General features: G+C 39.4%; 1 protein-coding gene across 6 annotated transcripts in view; it reads left to right on the top strand.

Annotated features, from left to right (window-relative positions):
* Positions 1-17,906, top strand: part of LOC119740035 (alpha-adducin-like) — a 67,742-nt gene that overhangs the window by 19,183 nt on the left and 30,653 nt on the right. For 5 of the 6 annotated variants that reach the window (XM_038215229.1, XM_038215230.1, XM_038215228.1 and 2 more), the window contains exon 3: positions 8,199-8,210. The exons of the other annotated variant lie outside the window; for it this stretch is intronic. In XM_038215229.1, the coding sequence (XP_038071157.1) occupies positions 8,199-8,210 (12 nt within the window). The remainder of the gene's footprint in view (positions 1-8,198; positions 8,211-17,906) is intronic. 6 annotated transcript variants of the gene reach the window in all.

Here is a 17,906-nt window from a genome sequence, read left to right as displayed (position 1 = left end):
TAATGGATTTATGCTGATATTATTCAAGGCAACCCCATTGAGCACTCCAGAAATTGGCCTCTTGTGCAGACACTACGCAGGGCCCCATTGCTGATGATGTGCAACATGTAGGGGATGCTTCCAGATTGAAAGAGGGCTTATATTAGGCTGATGTCTCTTAAGTGCTGTGGGATTTATACATGCAGGAATGGACGATGTGTCTTCTAGAGATCTTGGATTGTTGTGCAGGATTTGTTCTAATCAGATTTAAAAACAAGACAGAAAGATTTATTTTAAGCTGCTTTGTGTATTGCACACATTCATCTTTTAGAGTAATAAATAGATTGAATCTGGTTAAGTAGTGATAAATATTGGTAGCATGCCACTGAAAAGGAACTTTATTATGCACACACGTGCAAAAGATGTGGACCTCATAGCGGTTGTCATAATTGGAACATGCATTAAATTCAAACCAATTTCATAACAGTACACACATTTGGAATAAAATACATATCTGTAAGTGGACATGTTTTCAAAACAAAAACATACACAAACAACATGTAGTCGCAAATGTGGTCGATTTCAGTTTATGGATTATATTTACATGTAGTTAAAACCACATATCATCTTCTGTGTTTTGTAAGATAACAGCCATGTCCTATTTGTATGCACATAAAAAAGCTGTGTTCATTGATTAACATGTAAATTATGATAAGGAACTTTTTTTTATGCACACCTGTACAAAAAATATGGATCGCATATGGTTTGTCAAGTTGGAACATGCATTAAATTCAAACCAATTTCATAACAGTATACACGTTTGGAATAAAATGTAAAGAATAACTTGTTCGCAAGACAAAAACATGATGATGTACTGTTCTGTAGGTGCGATGCTGACAAGACCTGCCCCTTTAAGCCTCCCCTCCCTAGGCCTGGATTTTCACATACTGGAGACATTGTAGTCCGATACCAATACACCACGACAGAAAAAAAAATAGCAATATTAATTTCCATCATTCCCGGACTGCATGGAAACCAATCCCCTAGGATATATGATAATACCCTGCATTTAGGTCACACCCAACAGAGAATGGTACGATCCCCCAGCATGCTGCCACTGCAGTGGGCCGGTATCAATTGGCACACACAAGGGCACGGCTTTGACCTTTCCATTTGTGTTACCCAGGGGTGGGGATTACCTATGAATTATTCAAACCGACAGGATGAATCACTGAAATTATGCGAAGCTAGCTGTGGAAATCTTGCTTCCGCTGTGGCATTTTATGGTTCCCAATTGCCTGCCGGTGTTACTTCAATTCTTGACAATGATCAGAAGAATAAAGGTTTTCAACAAAACTAGGAGGCGTTTACTCTTACTCTTAGAAAGCATGAATGTTTTAAACACATAATGTAAATTTAATACTTGTCCGCAACATAAATTCACGTGTACATTTGCATGTATGTATTAAATTCATTTATAGCTTCGAGCTGTAAAACTATGACATTTTTTTAATTGCTAGAAAAATAGTAGAAGCATGACGGTAAATAAACAGAAAAAAAATAGGCAGGACTATAATATAAACCAAATAGATCAGAATAAGCACCTGTTGTCAAAATTCAGTGGTAACCTGAAAAAAATTATCACAATCCCTTTACACGGGAATCGTGAAGCCATCAACGCCCGTGCCGGCAAAATGGTGAGATTCTCATTTGCAGAGAGACAGACTGTCTTGAATCTCGACTTCATGGATGGGCTGTTTGCACAGCATGGGTCGGGTGCGCTGACTCATTAATGGTTGAACGGGCTGATGATGATGACGCTGTTCCCGTTAATGCCAGGGTTGATCATCAGTGAATCATCATCTTATACATATGCAAATGAATATATGGAGGATTGCATCAGATGCACCAACACGCATTGCTCTAGGAGGGCAAATTTATTTTAAATTAGATTCAGAAAACAAAATTAGCCTCAAGTCAAGTTAGTACATATATTTATTTTTGTGTACACTATTCCTCTGCCACAAAACCACCAGTCATATTGCACAGGATATTTGTTTACAAAAAATATATTTGAATTGAAATTGTCATGAAAGACACACTATAATTTTTTATTAAAAGAGTAACACAGAAAGGTACAAAACTAACCAAAAAGTGGCCTTTTTAAGATTGAAAAACAGCCTTTCTTTGACAATTTCCCAAAATGAAATTTTGAAAATGGAGCTCAATGTTGAGCTACACATGTACATGTAAATGTAAATTGTTTTTTAATACTCGAAGCTGACTATTCCTTAGGGTGTAAAATGTACACAAACAATCAAAATTTTGCTGGAAATGCCTAAAATTTCTGCCTCAAAATTTAGGATGTAGCGAGCAAGGTAGGTACACTTAAAAGATATTACAACATTAGCAAACATCAAACATGCATTTTTTCTTGGTTTTCCCACCATGAACACAAAACTTTAAACAGGTCAATGTAACAATAGTTGCTACAAAATGCTAACCCCCAAATCCATTCATTTCTGAAAACTACAGCAAAAGCAAATGTTGTTCATTACCTTTAAATATATCTAAAAATGAAACTTGAATTCCTCCCTGCCATCAATATTTCCCTCACCACATTAGAGTAACCAACTGGCTTGAGTATTTGCGTCAACACCACATGCTCCTGGGAAAGGCCCTTCTTTACCTCTGGGGTCACGGGAAAAGAACCTCAGGCCACCTGAAACCGAGAGTAGTTTGGAATGGGTCAAAGGTCACAGGGTCACATTATTGGGGTCGTGGGTGTGCGTGGCTCCATACTGAGGCACTACGCGTTTCTCTCCAGTTTCAGATTAAAATTGGATGTTATATCTGGACATGACTTCTTATGTATTTGTACTGATCTTTGCCCTAAAATATTATAGAAAAGCGACGACTTTCAGTTTATAAATTGTGTATAGTACATGTAGTAGCAAATTATTTTTTCGGAGTTTTTCTTTAAAGGGATCTACATGACTGTTAATACTGAGTGGAACGTATTCGTGCAAATTTCCATTCCTTGAAATATTGGAAAACTATGATTACAATTTTTGCAAAGGTGTGCTTTCGTATCAGAATTGGTTCTGTTGTTTCTCTTTGGTTAATTGTTTTGGGGATTTGAGTACTACATCATCATACATAATTCTTACCAAATTAAAATTCCCAAAGAAATTCACCGAAAAGAAACATCCGATCCAATTCTTGGTTATGATCGCCAAAACGCACCTCTGAACAATTGAAAATGTTTCATGCTTTTCCTGACAGCTGAGGGCGCTGTTGCCGTGATGTCACTTTAGGTGCACACTCTTCAGTTTAGGTATTTTCTGTTCAAATTGTGAAGAAAAAAATTTAAAAACCCCAAAAATGAAATTTGCTCTTTGGAAAAATATCTGAGAAAAGTTTGCTCATTGACTTAAACTGTGCTGAAAATATGAATCACCCAAAAACAGAACAATTCTGGCAAATTTTGATGCTGAAGTACCCTGTAGCTGTAACCTGAGATTTCTGCCTATAATGACATCACAGTTTTGCTCATGAATATGGAAATGTGTAATTAGCATAAAAACCAAAAAAGGCACCAAAACACCCTCGAGAATGGCAGTACTAAGATTGAAGCTACAAGTATGTAAATGGGACACAATTTGCAAATTGTGCATTTTCAAGGATTTCATTAAAAAATATATATAGTAAAGGGGCCCTTTAAATAAAAACAAAGTTGGCTGAAAAAAAAAAATATCAGGAGTTTGCTAGTGCCAGGTTCAACTAGTCCCTAGAGGCACCGGTAGGGCCTGGTGGTTTGATGTGAAGGCGGGGAGTCAAAAGGCCAACTTTTTTTGGAGGAGAGCTATTTGTGGAGATTGTTTGTCAAGATACACAGGCCGTAACAGCCTTATCAATAAACCTCGAAGGAATGCTATTGCTGGGGATTTTTGTTTCACGGGTGGCTTACTTGCGGCAATAATACAGAGGCCAGATTTTTATGTGGCCGGGCCATCCAAGCCAGCAGAGTGGTTGTAAATATTTTAAGCAGGGGCTTTCATCTTTTTTAAAGGTAAATCGTGTGGGTGTTGCATAGCTTGAAGCTGGTTGGTCTTGCTCCTGGTATGTGTATTGACTAAAGTGCATACATTGTACATGCTCAAATACATTTACATGTGTGTTAATTACTCAATATATGCACAATTTTTTTGGTATTTACAATGTATTGTGTATGTACATCATCTATGTGTGGAAAAAGAAAAAGTCTTGTCCTAGTTCTGAATTCTACAGATCTCATTTGAGCAGACACGGCATCAACAAAATGTGCAAAACTTTTGCACCAATATTCCCCATTTGACACCACATACCACCAAAAGAAAATGTTTTTGTTGGCTATGTCAACCTTACAAATCATTTTGAAAGCATGAACCTTGCTACCACATTGTATCACAAGTTTTTACATGGACACAAGGTGTATTTTGGTTCATTACAGTGGAACGTCGCTATAACAAACATCGCGGGATCCACAGAAATTGTTCGTAATAGCAATAGCGATGGTTTGGGATAGCGATTTTAAGCTACCGGTGCTCTGGTACTCATTTTGCGATAAATAGCGCCCTGCAGAACTTCACCCTGCACGCCCTGGTAGTTACTGAAAGATGACTTTGAACACGTGCCGACTCTTGAATAATGTAATTACACAGATTGTGAGCTTACTACCGGTACCTACAGCAATGGGTGGTTTTCCCCTTCTACTCCTTGGAGAAATAATAGCCACATTTCGCTCTTCTGTTGACATTTTTCAACAACAATATTCGGTACATTTTGTATGCAGAAATCGAGAGCCAAGGACGATGTTCGGTATAGCCGAATGTTCGGTAAAGCGGTGTTCGGTATATAGCGACATTCCACTGTAATACAAACTTATGCTATACACGTGACAGTTCATAAAGGCTTCACTGTTTGATGTCATCCATTCTGAATCCGCTCCGTTCACAAGTACCCCCTCACCGGCAAAGAAAGTACAGTTGGGGTGACCGACCGACGCCATCTTGCCTGACTGCAAGTTTGCCGCGACGCGCGGCCGTACCACTGCGTGTACATAGTTCAAATCCCCTGGTGTACGTGCGTCACACACGCGGAACGATGCGCGTCAGCCAGCTAAATGTCACACACATGGGACGTCGTTGCTAGGCAAAAGGGCGCCCTCTTTATTGGCGCACGGAGCCCATACACTACAGGTTTCTGACTGGAAGTACCTGAAATTGAAACTCTGTTTGAAAATTCACCTGTAAAAGTTCAGAAGTCCCAGATTATTATTTTTTTCAACTCACAACCACATAGTATGAGCTTGGCGAAAAACATTCGGGGCGACAGCATTCGAGGAGAGAGAGTTTGATAACCTAAGGGGCCGTTCCCTGTTTTTGAATTATTACACACCAACCAAAAAAATGGGAAGCCAGCATTATGTTTAGGTGTACACATTGCAAAGAAAGATTGAAAGAGAGAAATAAACTTGTCAGATATGAATAGTTATTTGAACAAATGCTGGTGGTCATTGTCTAGCGCTCCAGGTTAGCACACCTCGGAAGGCCGAGGGTAATACACATGTACCTGGAGGTACACATGTATTCATATTTATTTGCATTGAGTGCGTTGTACATCAAATCCTGGGAAATGGTCCCACAATAAGGGCCTCACAAAAGGGAAGCGCCGAACCGTGGATAAATTGATTGCTGTGGCAAGGGCAGTTTTCATTTGTGGTTCTGTGGGGAAATGAATGTGGACCGCGGACAATGCGCCATACAAATTGTCTGTCTAACTTCGAGACTTGGTAGACAAACTAGGGTAGGTTAAGCCAAAAAAAAAAGTCTCCTGTTTCTGGTATGCGCACGCGTCGCCATAGCCATGCGCGTCGGCAAAATGAAAAAGTTTTTTTTTCAATGTAAGATGATTTCTAAAAACTGCCTAACTCACTGGTTTGACTGGAATCCTGCTGCTGCACAATTTTAACGTGTTTTTAGACGGGGTTACGATCTAGTATAAGCTTTATGTGGCCTCTCTGGACTCCCATATATTTTGCACTCAATTTAGTCGGGCACCATTTGCAATCATCAGCCAACATTTGAAGAAAAAAAAAAGAAAAAGAAAAAAAAAGCTGCGTCGTCGCACCACTTTTAGGGCAAGCTCCATACCAGAAACCGGAGACTTTTTTTTTGGCCTTACAGATTATGCACAACATTTGGGGTATTCTCTAACTGTGAGTTTGGTAGCTTATTTTGCCTAGATACAAAGGTGGTAAAATGAAGAAAAGCTTTTTGAGTTTGTGTCTTTAATTGTAAAAGAGGTACGTCTTCATGTGTACAGATTTAAAACCTGTTGGTGTTAGTGGTTTTGGTTTAATGACTAAATGAACTTGTCAGATCTTATCTTCATTTAGAATTGTTGCCTTTTAACTTTTGGTTTAACAGATATTTCATTGTCAATTTTAGGCTGTATTTTTTAATTTTTTTAATGAAAGGAATTGGCTTTGATACACTTACCGGTACATGTACAGTAGGTATTTCAGAATGCAATACGTAAAATGGAAGATAGGCAAATATGCAGAAATCACTTTGCATTTATGATGAACACATTTAATGCATTATGATGAATAGTTATCATACAGAAAATCAAATGAATTACAATTATTTATGTCTTCTGAATATACCGTACTTGATATTTTCAGGGATATTGTACAGAATGGGAAAAAAAACTACTGAAATATGTTCATTAAAACACCTGTACATGTACGTGTTTAGGATTTGTAACATTCTAAATGTCTTGAAGGAATGGCTTCTACATATTTTACAAGCACATGTGTATCTTGTATCAGTCTAATAAGGTTAATTTATTACAATGTACATGGCCACCGATGAGTGTGTGGTATAGTCATCTCATAGGCTTAGCCTCGGCTGCAGTGCATGACTCACAACTAACATGACGAAATGTCCTGAAAATATTGAATGTTGTTGTGAATCAATCCATTTTTTTATTGAATGTTATCACAAAATAAAGTAGTGCAAACCAAGGCAAAATGGTGCGACTGCGGTGCATGTAATTCACAGTGCGTGTACATGTAGTTTGGAATCCTCGCATCGCTAACCTAGATGAACCGTCTGGCTCATATAAAAAATCAATATGTAATAAGGGCACTTTGAAGGGTAGGCTGTAGAGACATGTTGTACGTGAACATCCCTGATATTAAAATACACGTTTGTCACCCAACCTTTCCTGGAAAGGCATCGGTATATGATAATTTTAATTCCTGCAAATGAATCATTATGCCGAAGGTCAAGTGTAAAATCTTCAGGGAGGGGAGGGGTTGGCGCCCCCCCCCCCCCTAAACAAAATAATGAGAGAAAAAAATGTACAAATCATCTCCTTTCTACAAACACTGTTTTCTGATATTCCACATTGTAGCCTAGGTAGTCTATGAAATATCCACTGCCACACAAGCGCCTACGTGAATGATAATTCAGCGATTAATTATGCAGAACAACACCACGTCTTGACCTTCAGATTCTGACCATTCAGCGGGTACCTTCTATCGCCTCTTCGGTAACCTGTTGTATTACAAAATCATGGCAGCCAATTGACCAATCAACAACTTCGTTCGCATTTCTGCACAAACTGACCGTGACGTCACAATTTCTAAAGTCGACTCCGATTGGCTGGCTGCATAAATGTGCATAGCACACATATATCAGACGTTGTTGCGGAGATAGCGTGTGGGCTTCTTTGAACAACAGAGAAAACTCGGACTACGTTAAAGGCCCACATGCAGAAAAACATTTTCTAAGGTGAACATAATTCTGAAATCCAATCTTATTTTTTTATAAAAAAGTGACAGATTTCGGGAATAAATAGTAAATTTTTCTTTAAATGCCACTCCTCAATGTTGACCAAACCATGCTGTGATATAATTATGTTTGCCGTAAAATAAAAATTTTGCTGTAAAATAAGTTAAAACTACCTTTTATTTTGCATTTTTTTTCCTCAAGCAGGCAGGCAGGTTGTTGCGATGGCCAGTTCTTGGCACCCCGATTTCTTTCAGAAGCTTTTAATAACTTTGAGAAAATTTAACATTCGCGACCTCCAAAATCCCAAAACCTCCATCTACCGGTAAATTTAAATTTTGTTTTTCTCTTTTCTTTCAATTTGCCAACATATTTAATTAGGACATGTTCCAGGTTGGTTTTGTATTTTTATTTATGTTTTTATTTCTTTTGTTTTATTTTGGCATGCAATTTTTGCATGAGGACATTTTTGTTTAATTATTATTTTTAGGGCTTCAATAAAGCATTTTGACATGGTCAACTTGTGGTAGCACCATCATTGATTGATTCTTTTGCACTTTCAACTTGGATTTTTTTCACCACTTTCGAAGTACCGTTACATACCAAATGTGACATTGGAGTTGCATACAAATGTTCATGAAGTATGTTTGGTTTTTATGGCGTATATGTTTTACAATTTGTCGATAAGGCAGCAGCGCATGTTTTCATCATCAGATCCCCTGGATGACTTGTTTTTGTAGACTTGTCCAAGTCTCTCCCGCATTCCTTTCCATCATCGTCTGCAACCTGCCTGCAAGCTTGCTTGTCCAGTATTGTACATACTGTATGTATTACTACAAACCAGAATTTCTAGTCTGGTTTCCAACTACTGTGTAAATAATGTATGTGGTCATATTTGAATTAGTATCTGTTCATATAGTGTATTTCGCCGAACAACATTAGAATCTGTTTTTGTGGTGGTGCCACGCCCGCGCGCTTGCCACACGCGTTCTTAAAGAAGGCGTGCACGCATTTTGGTGACCCTAAAGAAGCCCTGAGTGCGTGTGTACTACCGGAGTACGACTCACGCAAGCCTGGTGCCACTGCAGAAGATGCCTGTCGTCGAATTTCAAAATCATTTAGCTGAATGTACATGTACTGTATAGTTGTGTTTTTTAAAGGTGTATACCGTTACTATGCTCTTGCACTGTGTGTGTTAACAGTGCTGGTGTCATCACGTAAATTTTGATTGGAATTGCCAATTTACACCCAAATGCAGTCAACTCGTCGATGTTTTCACAAAGAGGGACAAAATTTGACCCAAAAAATGTCACATTATTTTTGTCCTCATCTTTATTAAACACAATGATAAATTCTTCTTCTTTATATGTATGAGAACGGAAGTAATATTGGTATGATGCTAAATGGTAAAGCTCTTCAATTGCCATTTAAGCACATTCACCATCTGTATCCAGACCTCAAATTTCTAGTAGTCCCATTCCCGGTACCTCTGTGTCCTCCCAATTAGACTAGTCTTTACAGACCATGCAGACACTTGTCTTGGCCTTTCCCATCTCAATTTTGTCTTGGCCTAACCAATCTTAAATCAACCCCATTGAGTGACTGGTAACAAATGGCCAGCAACTGACCACTCTTGCATGCCAGTATAGAAGATGACCCTGTGGCTAGCTGATAAATCGCTGAAGCGAAAGAGAGAGACCAGAATGTCTTGGAAGGTTCCTTGGAAGGTCAAAGAGGCGAGAGTAGGGTTTTTTTTCTGGAGCATTAGAATTGAGATGTCACACTTCTGTGCAGAATGCATGCATGCATGCATCCATTATGGCCAAGAAGGAAAATACCCGTGTTTCCTATTTCCCCAATCAACCTAGAAAATCATGCAGAACCTAAATTTGTGTTTTTTGCAAAACAAATTTAAAAATAAAAACGTATGGTGCCGCTCCTCCCTAGTTTATGCTGAAATCATCCTGAATTTTTAAATAATGAACAGTTGTTACGAATGCATGCAAAAACAAATATTAAAAAAAAAATGAATCGACCATCATCTCATCCTATTTTTCGCTGGCTATAAAATTCAGAGCGAAAAAAAAAAATAATAAAACTTTACCTACCCAACCAATTTTTTTTTCCAGTGTAATAGGAAACACAGCTTTATATTTTCTTGGCCTAATTAATTCTCCTTCTGCGCATCTCAGACAAAGTATGCATTCACCTGTTAAGACATGTAGGCAGAATTGTCCTTTTTTTAAGAACCCTTAAAAGCTGAATGCTACATTTGAAAATAAAAAAATTGATACTAATTTGGTATCGCATATCACCGGTCATTAATATAGTGAACAGACCGTTGATTTCACTGACCCTGGAGTCAGGCCAACCATTGAAAATTGACAATAATTGTGACAGTTAGGGGCAATAAGGGAGATGATTTAAAATGCAGGGCACCCCAATTTGGACACATGTTCATGCAAGCTCATAAAGAAAACTACATGTACATGTCCATGTCCATGTCCATGTACATGTAGATACGGTACATGATTATGGTCTCTGTCTGTGAAATGTGTTTATTATGAGTGAAACAGATGCAATAAAGCTGGCTGTAAGAATAAGGGCAGAAAACGAAAGATGTGGTTTTGGGGTTTTTTTCCCTTCAAATTTAGGATTGATTCCCAAGAAAATGGTACGTTGACACTTTAAACTCATGCATCTTACAAAACCACGCTTTGCTCGTTGCTCGAAACTAAAAATTGATTTATATTACTATTAATTGCTTTCTCCAAGGACCCGTTCCATATTTCATTAGTGCTCCAATGCACTACATGTACATTTGATTAATTCTATTTAGCCCCCAGTGTTTATATGGAAAGAAAAAAGAAAAATTCCCCAAAGTGCGTTCACATCTTGGCCAGGACTTGTCAGCATGCCACAATATATGCTGTCGCACAGCCTGAGGTACCTAGGCCACACCCAGCTAGTCGAGCCATGCCGAGCATTATGCGCTACACATTCACTCACTCACACACACACACACACACGCTGACGCAGCATACTGTCACAGCATCATGCTGGCGGGTTATTTCATAGATGCAGCATTAAACAGCACTCGTTCCTCATGCGCCTTGGATATTAAAAAAATACAGACACTGGCTGCAACTAAGTGTTGCAGTTTAGCGGCAGTGTGGACGACTGCAGGAATCTTGCAACCCTGGGCCAGTGATCTGAAGACCCTAGTGACATTTGAGGGAATGTTTCTCTACTCCCTCGCTCGGGTCCCTGTCTCTTGCCTCATGACCTGGTCACCGCATGCATAATTGCTCCAGCTCTGTCTGGCCGGGCCGGGTCTGTGTGTACATACACTATGTCCTGCAGGTTCCCATTTTTTCCTTGTAGTCCCCAATTGGATGTCTTGTAGATGTACCTGCGCTTGGTTGTTGTGATCAGTCTGGGAAATATGAGGAAGGGAGGAGGGGGGGGGGGGGAGGGAGTATCCAGAGAGCCCCACAGCCAGTTGCATGATAATGAGGGGTCTTTATTATTGGATTGGTGCAGTAGTTGCTTTAAGCATCATCTGCGTAGGGTGTGTGTACCGGTACATGTACGGCATGTGTATGTTATGTTTCATCATGAGATGGGCTCCTTCTCATACTGGTCGCCTGCATGTACATATCCCTGTGCTGTCACCACACAGGCCTAGCCATGATTGCCCTAATGACTGATGGCCATGGTGTGAATATTAATGAGAGTGGCGTTCGGAATATTATTACAGGATGTGCCCGACTACTGCCTGAATATAGCACGTACACGTATAAATGTACATTTGTACGCGGTCCACGTGCATGAATGCAAGCTAGACTTGTACATGTTATAGAGATGTAAATTTGTTATGAATTTACTCCAGGGCAGTTTGTGGACACGAAGATATCTGATACATGTACATGTAGTATTACATGTAAATTTACAGTCACGGTCCTTTAATTAGGCTTCAGAAGCCTTGACATTTATTGTGCAGTAAACAAATTTAATGTTGTGTTGAGAATTCAGCACTACCGGTAGCAAACAGTTGTTGAAGTGTTGTCACCTTGTGGAGACAGTATTTTATTTATAAATTTCAATTTGCCATTCCAAAATTGGCACATGTATTGTAATGCTCATACTGAAGGTTTATTGATCTCAAAGGAATGCGTCCCAGTATTGTACATGTACATGTACATGTAGTCAAGTACATTTTCATGAGTATGAGTGTCGTACAATGTACATGTACTTGGTCACGAGTACGAGTACAGGGAATTTTTTTTTTCATGCGAGCATGATTAAATTTGTACGAGTACGAGTACGAGTACAAAAAAATGTACTCTAGTAAGAGTACCACAACACTGATGCGACCAGACATACATTTAGTAATGACATAAATGCTGAATTTTATTTATTTGTGCAGTTTATGTATCCCTTTTGTACTCTTGGGGGTTTTTTTTTGGGAGGGGGGGTGGCATTGAAAACTGTACTCAATGATCAATGCATACTCTCCATAAAGGCCCCATCTACCGGTACAATACACATACATGTACTCGTATTCAATTGAATGGACCATCTGGCTAGAACACATTTCACACGGTGCGTGGGAATTTTCATCCTCCTCAACTTCTTCCCAGTCTGAGATTTCACACCCTACGACTCCTCCCCCACTCTGGGAGCCGGAGTGAGATTGCGTTAGATTCCCCAACGTTCCCGTCAGCGAGGCTGATCGAAACAGCGACAAGATCACACTCCTTGGACAAATTAGGTTGGGGCAGAAACAGCAGACTCGCAGCGTTCATTTTACACGCTGAACCGCTCAACAGCTCTCTCTCCCCCCCCCCCCCCCCCCAAAAAGAGCCGAATTCTTGACCGAAATGTGTCAAGTGATATCCCAGGGACATGGAGCTTGGGTCGATGGGAAATAATAACCGGCCAATTACTCAAGGATTATGTTACGATTCCAAAGATAGACCAGTTTTTCAGGGAGAGGGTTCCATTTCACTGCGAATGTCTGTATTTGTGTACGTCTGCGCGGAAGCTGACAGGTACGTGTACAGAAAATTGAAATGCTATCCCACACCTCCACCATGCACATACCAGTTGACAAAAAGTGTGGGGAAAAAATTGTCAGGTTTGTAAAACAGTGGTGAGATTAGTCAGGATTTTTTCCTGATTTTAAGATATTTTGTCAGGATTTTATCCTGATTTTAGGATATTTTGTCAGGATTTTTTCCTGATTTTAAGAAATTTTGTCAGAATTTTCCCCTGATTTTAGGATATTTTTGTCAGGATTTTTTTTCCTGATTTCAGGACTTTTTGGCGGGAGTTTTCGCGATTTCAGGATTTTTAAAGGAAATCCCTTTGGAATTCCAGAGGTTTTTCTGTAAACCTGTTTTTGCCTACCGTATCAAGGTATACATAGAACAAAAGAAATTGGTATTTTAGGGGTGCCTTTAGGCAAAGTTGTGCAAGCATATTCCATAGGCCCTACGTTGCTCTACGTGGATTATTTCGTGGCAATTTCATTTTCAATGAGAACCTTTTTATTATTTTTTTTTTACTTGGCCTGATCAGAGTACACAATTTTTTATTCAATATTATTTGGATACCATTGGATACATACATACATGTACATGTACATTTACAACATGTACGGTATGTACTGGTACTATGCCGGTACATGTGTGTATGTACATTTTTGTACAACGGGCCACGTTTATCAACATGAAGGTCATTGCAAATTGTAAAAAGCAGCTAAATGCAAATGAGGGAACCAATTGCTATGCATCAGTTCACTTGAGACTATTTTTAAAGAGTGAATTTTAAAACATGTCCACGAAGATTGTCTACCTGTGGTACAGGTAGTGCATTCAACCTGCTGGAGTTATACAACTTAATCCTTGAATTATGATCGTTTGTTGCGGGTCATAAATTATTAGATGAAGCTTAGTCGGAAAGGAATTACACAGGTCAGTGGGCATAATGTATCATTCAAGGATTTGCGATGGTATCAGTAAAGCAATCAGTTATTTATATTTAAAACCTTTTTTGTTGGTAAAAATGTTGTGAGTCAAATTTTGTCCTTTTCTTGACCAAAAAAATGTGACGAAATTTTTTTAAAAATAAAACAAAATAGAGTGCAGAAATCGTTGTCATTGTTCTGCAATTGCAAGGCATTCAGTTAGGACATTGTATATTCTCCAATGACAAATTGGAATTTTTAAATCTGTGTTTAAAAATTCACCCCGGCCACATAAATTCCAACCAAGCTTGATTTTTTTTTGAGGGGGGGGGGGGGGAGTTGAAACTAAATATTGTTCAGAAGAAACAAAACCTGCTGTCCTTCCTTTGACCGTGATCGGTCAATCATTATGATCCTAGCAATAACACAAACGTCCAATTTACCATGCATAATTAACAATCAATGGCCGACCGCACGCGCAGGCCTGTACGACGGGCCAGCTGCTTTGGGTCCGAAGCCGCCATGCTTGTCTACTCCAGAAGTAACACCTTTTTCCTTTGCTTGGCTGGTTGCAACGGCAGATTTGATTGGCTCTTCAGATATATAGCTCTCTTCGGCAGGATTCTTTTGGTACGCTCCTAGGTGTACAAGCATGCAGATGACATGCTGATGAGGCATGACGACTGTGCCAATGTCCGTCACGGGTCACTTGGTTTTCTTTGATAATCATGGAGTGGGTTTGAATAATAAAGTGGACAGAATGTACGACTGATGCAGAAATGCAAGATACATCATGTGCTTGATGAGATATCAATAGAAACACGCCACTTACATGTTCATATATATTTAGTGGCCTATTTTTGAAAAAAATAATTTTAAGTTTACCAAATATGTTGTGCAGCTTAGGCCAAAAAAAAAATACTCGGTCTCTGGTCAGCACGCGCGTCGATTTTAATCATGCGCGTCAACCTTTTTTTTGTTTTCGAATTTACACGGAAGCTACAACAGCGCCCTCTAGTACTGCGCCTCCTCAAATTTTTGTACCAAGAGGAGCACCAAGGAATGGGGAAATTGCACCAAGGCAAATGACAAAGGGCACCAAGGCAAATTACGGAGGACACTAATGTATAATGATGACACATAAAAGCAAAATAGTACCCACCTTGTCTGTACAATACAAGCTTGAAAAAAAAAAAGCCACCAAAATTTTTTTTTAAAAATAACGCGTCGTCGCATCAATTCCGGAACTTCGGTCTGACCAGAGACCGACTATTTTTTTTTTTTGGCCTTACTAACGTCTTGCAAAGATGTACATGTACGTATACATGTACCTTAAATTACAATTTGTACATGTACATCATGTGCGTGCATGTGCATGTGCATGTACATGTATCTGGCTGTGTTACCTGATCTAGGTATTTTGTAAGGAAGCATTTAAGATCTGTTGAAATCTAACACTGTAATACCAGTGGCACTTGCGTTCCAATGGAACTAATTGGATATCAAGACCAGTGCACCCAAAATGGACATATTCTAGGTTTGGGCAAACTTGTGGTAGAAAACTGAGACGAATACCGGTAATTACCCCTAATTCTATAAAGAGATGTCTTTTGCTGCAAACTCTCCTGAATCCTCAAACTCATACATTATACTTCACTTTTAAGGGCAATCTAGTACTCCATGTAGATAAAAGTGGCAGATTTGTTTATGGCTTCACAAACTTAAATAGTATTTGTAGTATGCAAAGTGGTGCCCCCCAGCCAGCTTGCCCCTCCCCTCAAAGGGTGGATGAGACACTCCCAAGCAGAACGGGGTTGTTCCTCCGGGAAATGAAACCGAATGATTGATGAGGCGTCATTACTTGAAGGCCCAGATGGCTGGAGAGAGTGGCAAGTTATACATGAGTAAATACCTCCTTATGAGCTTTGCCGTCACATACAAATGATACATGTACATGTATGATTCACCTTTGTACAGCATCGTTCGGCTTGTGCAGTTCTTGCCTTTGGGAATTTTCAAATTATTATCCATACTGTACATGAAGTCCACATATAAGGCCGAGTAAAAAAAAAAATAGCTTCTCGTCTGGGGTTTTTGAAAAAACGGAGGAAGCGGGGCTTTTTATTTTTAATTTTTCCTTTTCAAAATTTCCTGCAACCGTTGGTGTTCCACTCTTCAAAGACACTTTTAAAGATGAAAGACAAGTTGGACAAGAGAACTGAATATATTTACAGTGTCATTTAGAGTTGTATTGGTATTGAATTTGTAGACTTTTTCGGTGTGTTTCTACTACATTTTTCAAAAATAAAAAATAATTAAAAAAATCCAGGCGACCTCCAAAAAGGAAGCGGGCGGGGACGAGAAACTTGGGGTTTTTTTTACTTCGCCTAATGTACAGTGTACGTGTAGGGTAAGGTTTGTATCATCTTTGGCTGTCGAAAAACAAAACAAAAATCCCCGACAAAGTGAACCAATTCTGTTCAAAGTGAACATTTAGTGTACAGTACCAGTATATTTACGTCTACTCCTATAAAAGTTTTGCTGGTACCGTATGTTGTTAATAGTTCAATCCTGTGATGTACTTTTTATGGGCTCTATTTTTATATGCACTTCAACGTACCATAATTGCACACTTTGCTACATGTAAATGAACCAGACATGACAGTTTTGGGCTTGGTTCACAAGTACCCCCTCAACGGCAAGGAAGGGAGAGTTGGGGGAGACCACTTGGAGCGACATTCAAACACATTGCTGATGGCGCCTTACGCTCACGCGAAGACGCTATGGCTTTGTGCACATTCAGAATAAAAGAAGTCTTGCTTAAAAATGTACATGTACCTTGTGCTATACGCGCACAAACCACTACGCACACGTGGTGTGTCCCATCCACAGGGCTCTTGACGGTGGTAATGTAGCGCCCTCTCTTGTTTGCGCACCGAGTCCTTAAATGCGTTGGGGGGGGGGGGGCAGTTGTTTTGTCTGTGTTTTTTTTTTTTTTGGTTTTTTTTTATAAATCAATAAAAAAAATTAAAATGAAGAAGAATGAAGATTCATACCTAAACCGAGGTTTCCAAATAAATTAGAAATTCTTTAACCGCGCCTAAAGCACAGATTCTTAAATTATCACCTTGCACTTACATGTATATGGTTTTGAGGGAAAAAAATCAAAACATTTGTACATTCGCTGTCCTTTCTGTATTATTATAATAATAAGGAACATTGATAATGCGCTGTTATCCGCCAAGCAAGATACTCATGACGCACAATACAAAAAATACAAAACAATTATTATTATTATGGCCTACCAGTTTCCTTCCCTTGAGTTAAAAACATAAATTGTGGTTTCTTGTTTGACTTTCTCTTGTCACTAGAGGGCGATGTCGGGGTCATGTTGTGACTGCATTTGTCATTGCACTGCCAGACTTGTCTGGTGTGTGTTGACTAGAAAATGTTGGATTGATTGTGAGGAATTGTGGTGGAAAAAAGTACCCTGTTGAATGAGGGGGCGGGGGCAAAGATCAAGGCTACAGAGAACACAGGTGGAAGTTTTGGGTGCAGCTCATTTTGTAAATAGACTCTTGCCACTTTTGTCCTCAGCTTATGTTGAACTGTAATGTTTGACTTGTTCTGCAACAAATCAGTGCCCAAATCAGTGGTTGTTGAACCCAGCCCAATTACACTGTTAATTGGCTCGGAGAGAAAGGTTACATTATTGTGTACAATTGTAACCACAGACGTCAACCACAGACTAGTGAGCAACAGGCCCATGTGTGCACACAATTCACAAAACTGAACTAGTCCACCATACTAGCCCACAGCATGCTCAAATACCGAAGTTTTTGAGGGCATGCAAATCGTGATTTGGCCGGCGCAGGCAATTTCAGACCGATTTACTGGTCTGCACCCTTATGTGTTGTGTTATCTAACTACTGTACCGGTAGGATTAGTGTTCAAGAGGTGAAGAAGACCCTGCAGTTATTGATCAACTTAAGCTGCTGGAAGTCAACCACTGACGGGCATCCCCATTCAGATCAAGTAGTCAAGAGGAAAATCCCTTTCTTATCTCCTTATTGATGATGGGTCAGGGAACTTTTCTACCCTGGTCAATATGGTCGTTG

The sequence above is a fragment of the Patiria miniata genome, unplaced genomic scaffold (assembly GCF_015706575.1).
Source record: "Patiria miniata isolate m_02_andy unplaced genomic scaffold, ASM1570657v1 HiC_scaffold_4, whole genome shotgun sequence".
NCBI lineage: Eukaryota > Metazoa > Echinodermata > Asteroidea > Valvatida > Asterinidae > Patiria > Patiria miniata.
The sequence above is the reverse complement of the archived record's forward strand: the minus strand, read 5'-3'. Positions and strand labels throughout refer to the sequence as shown.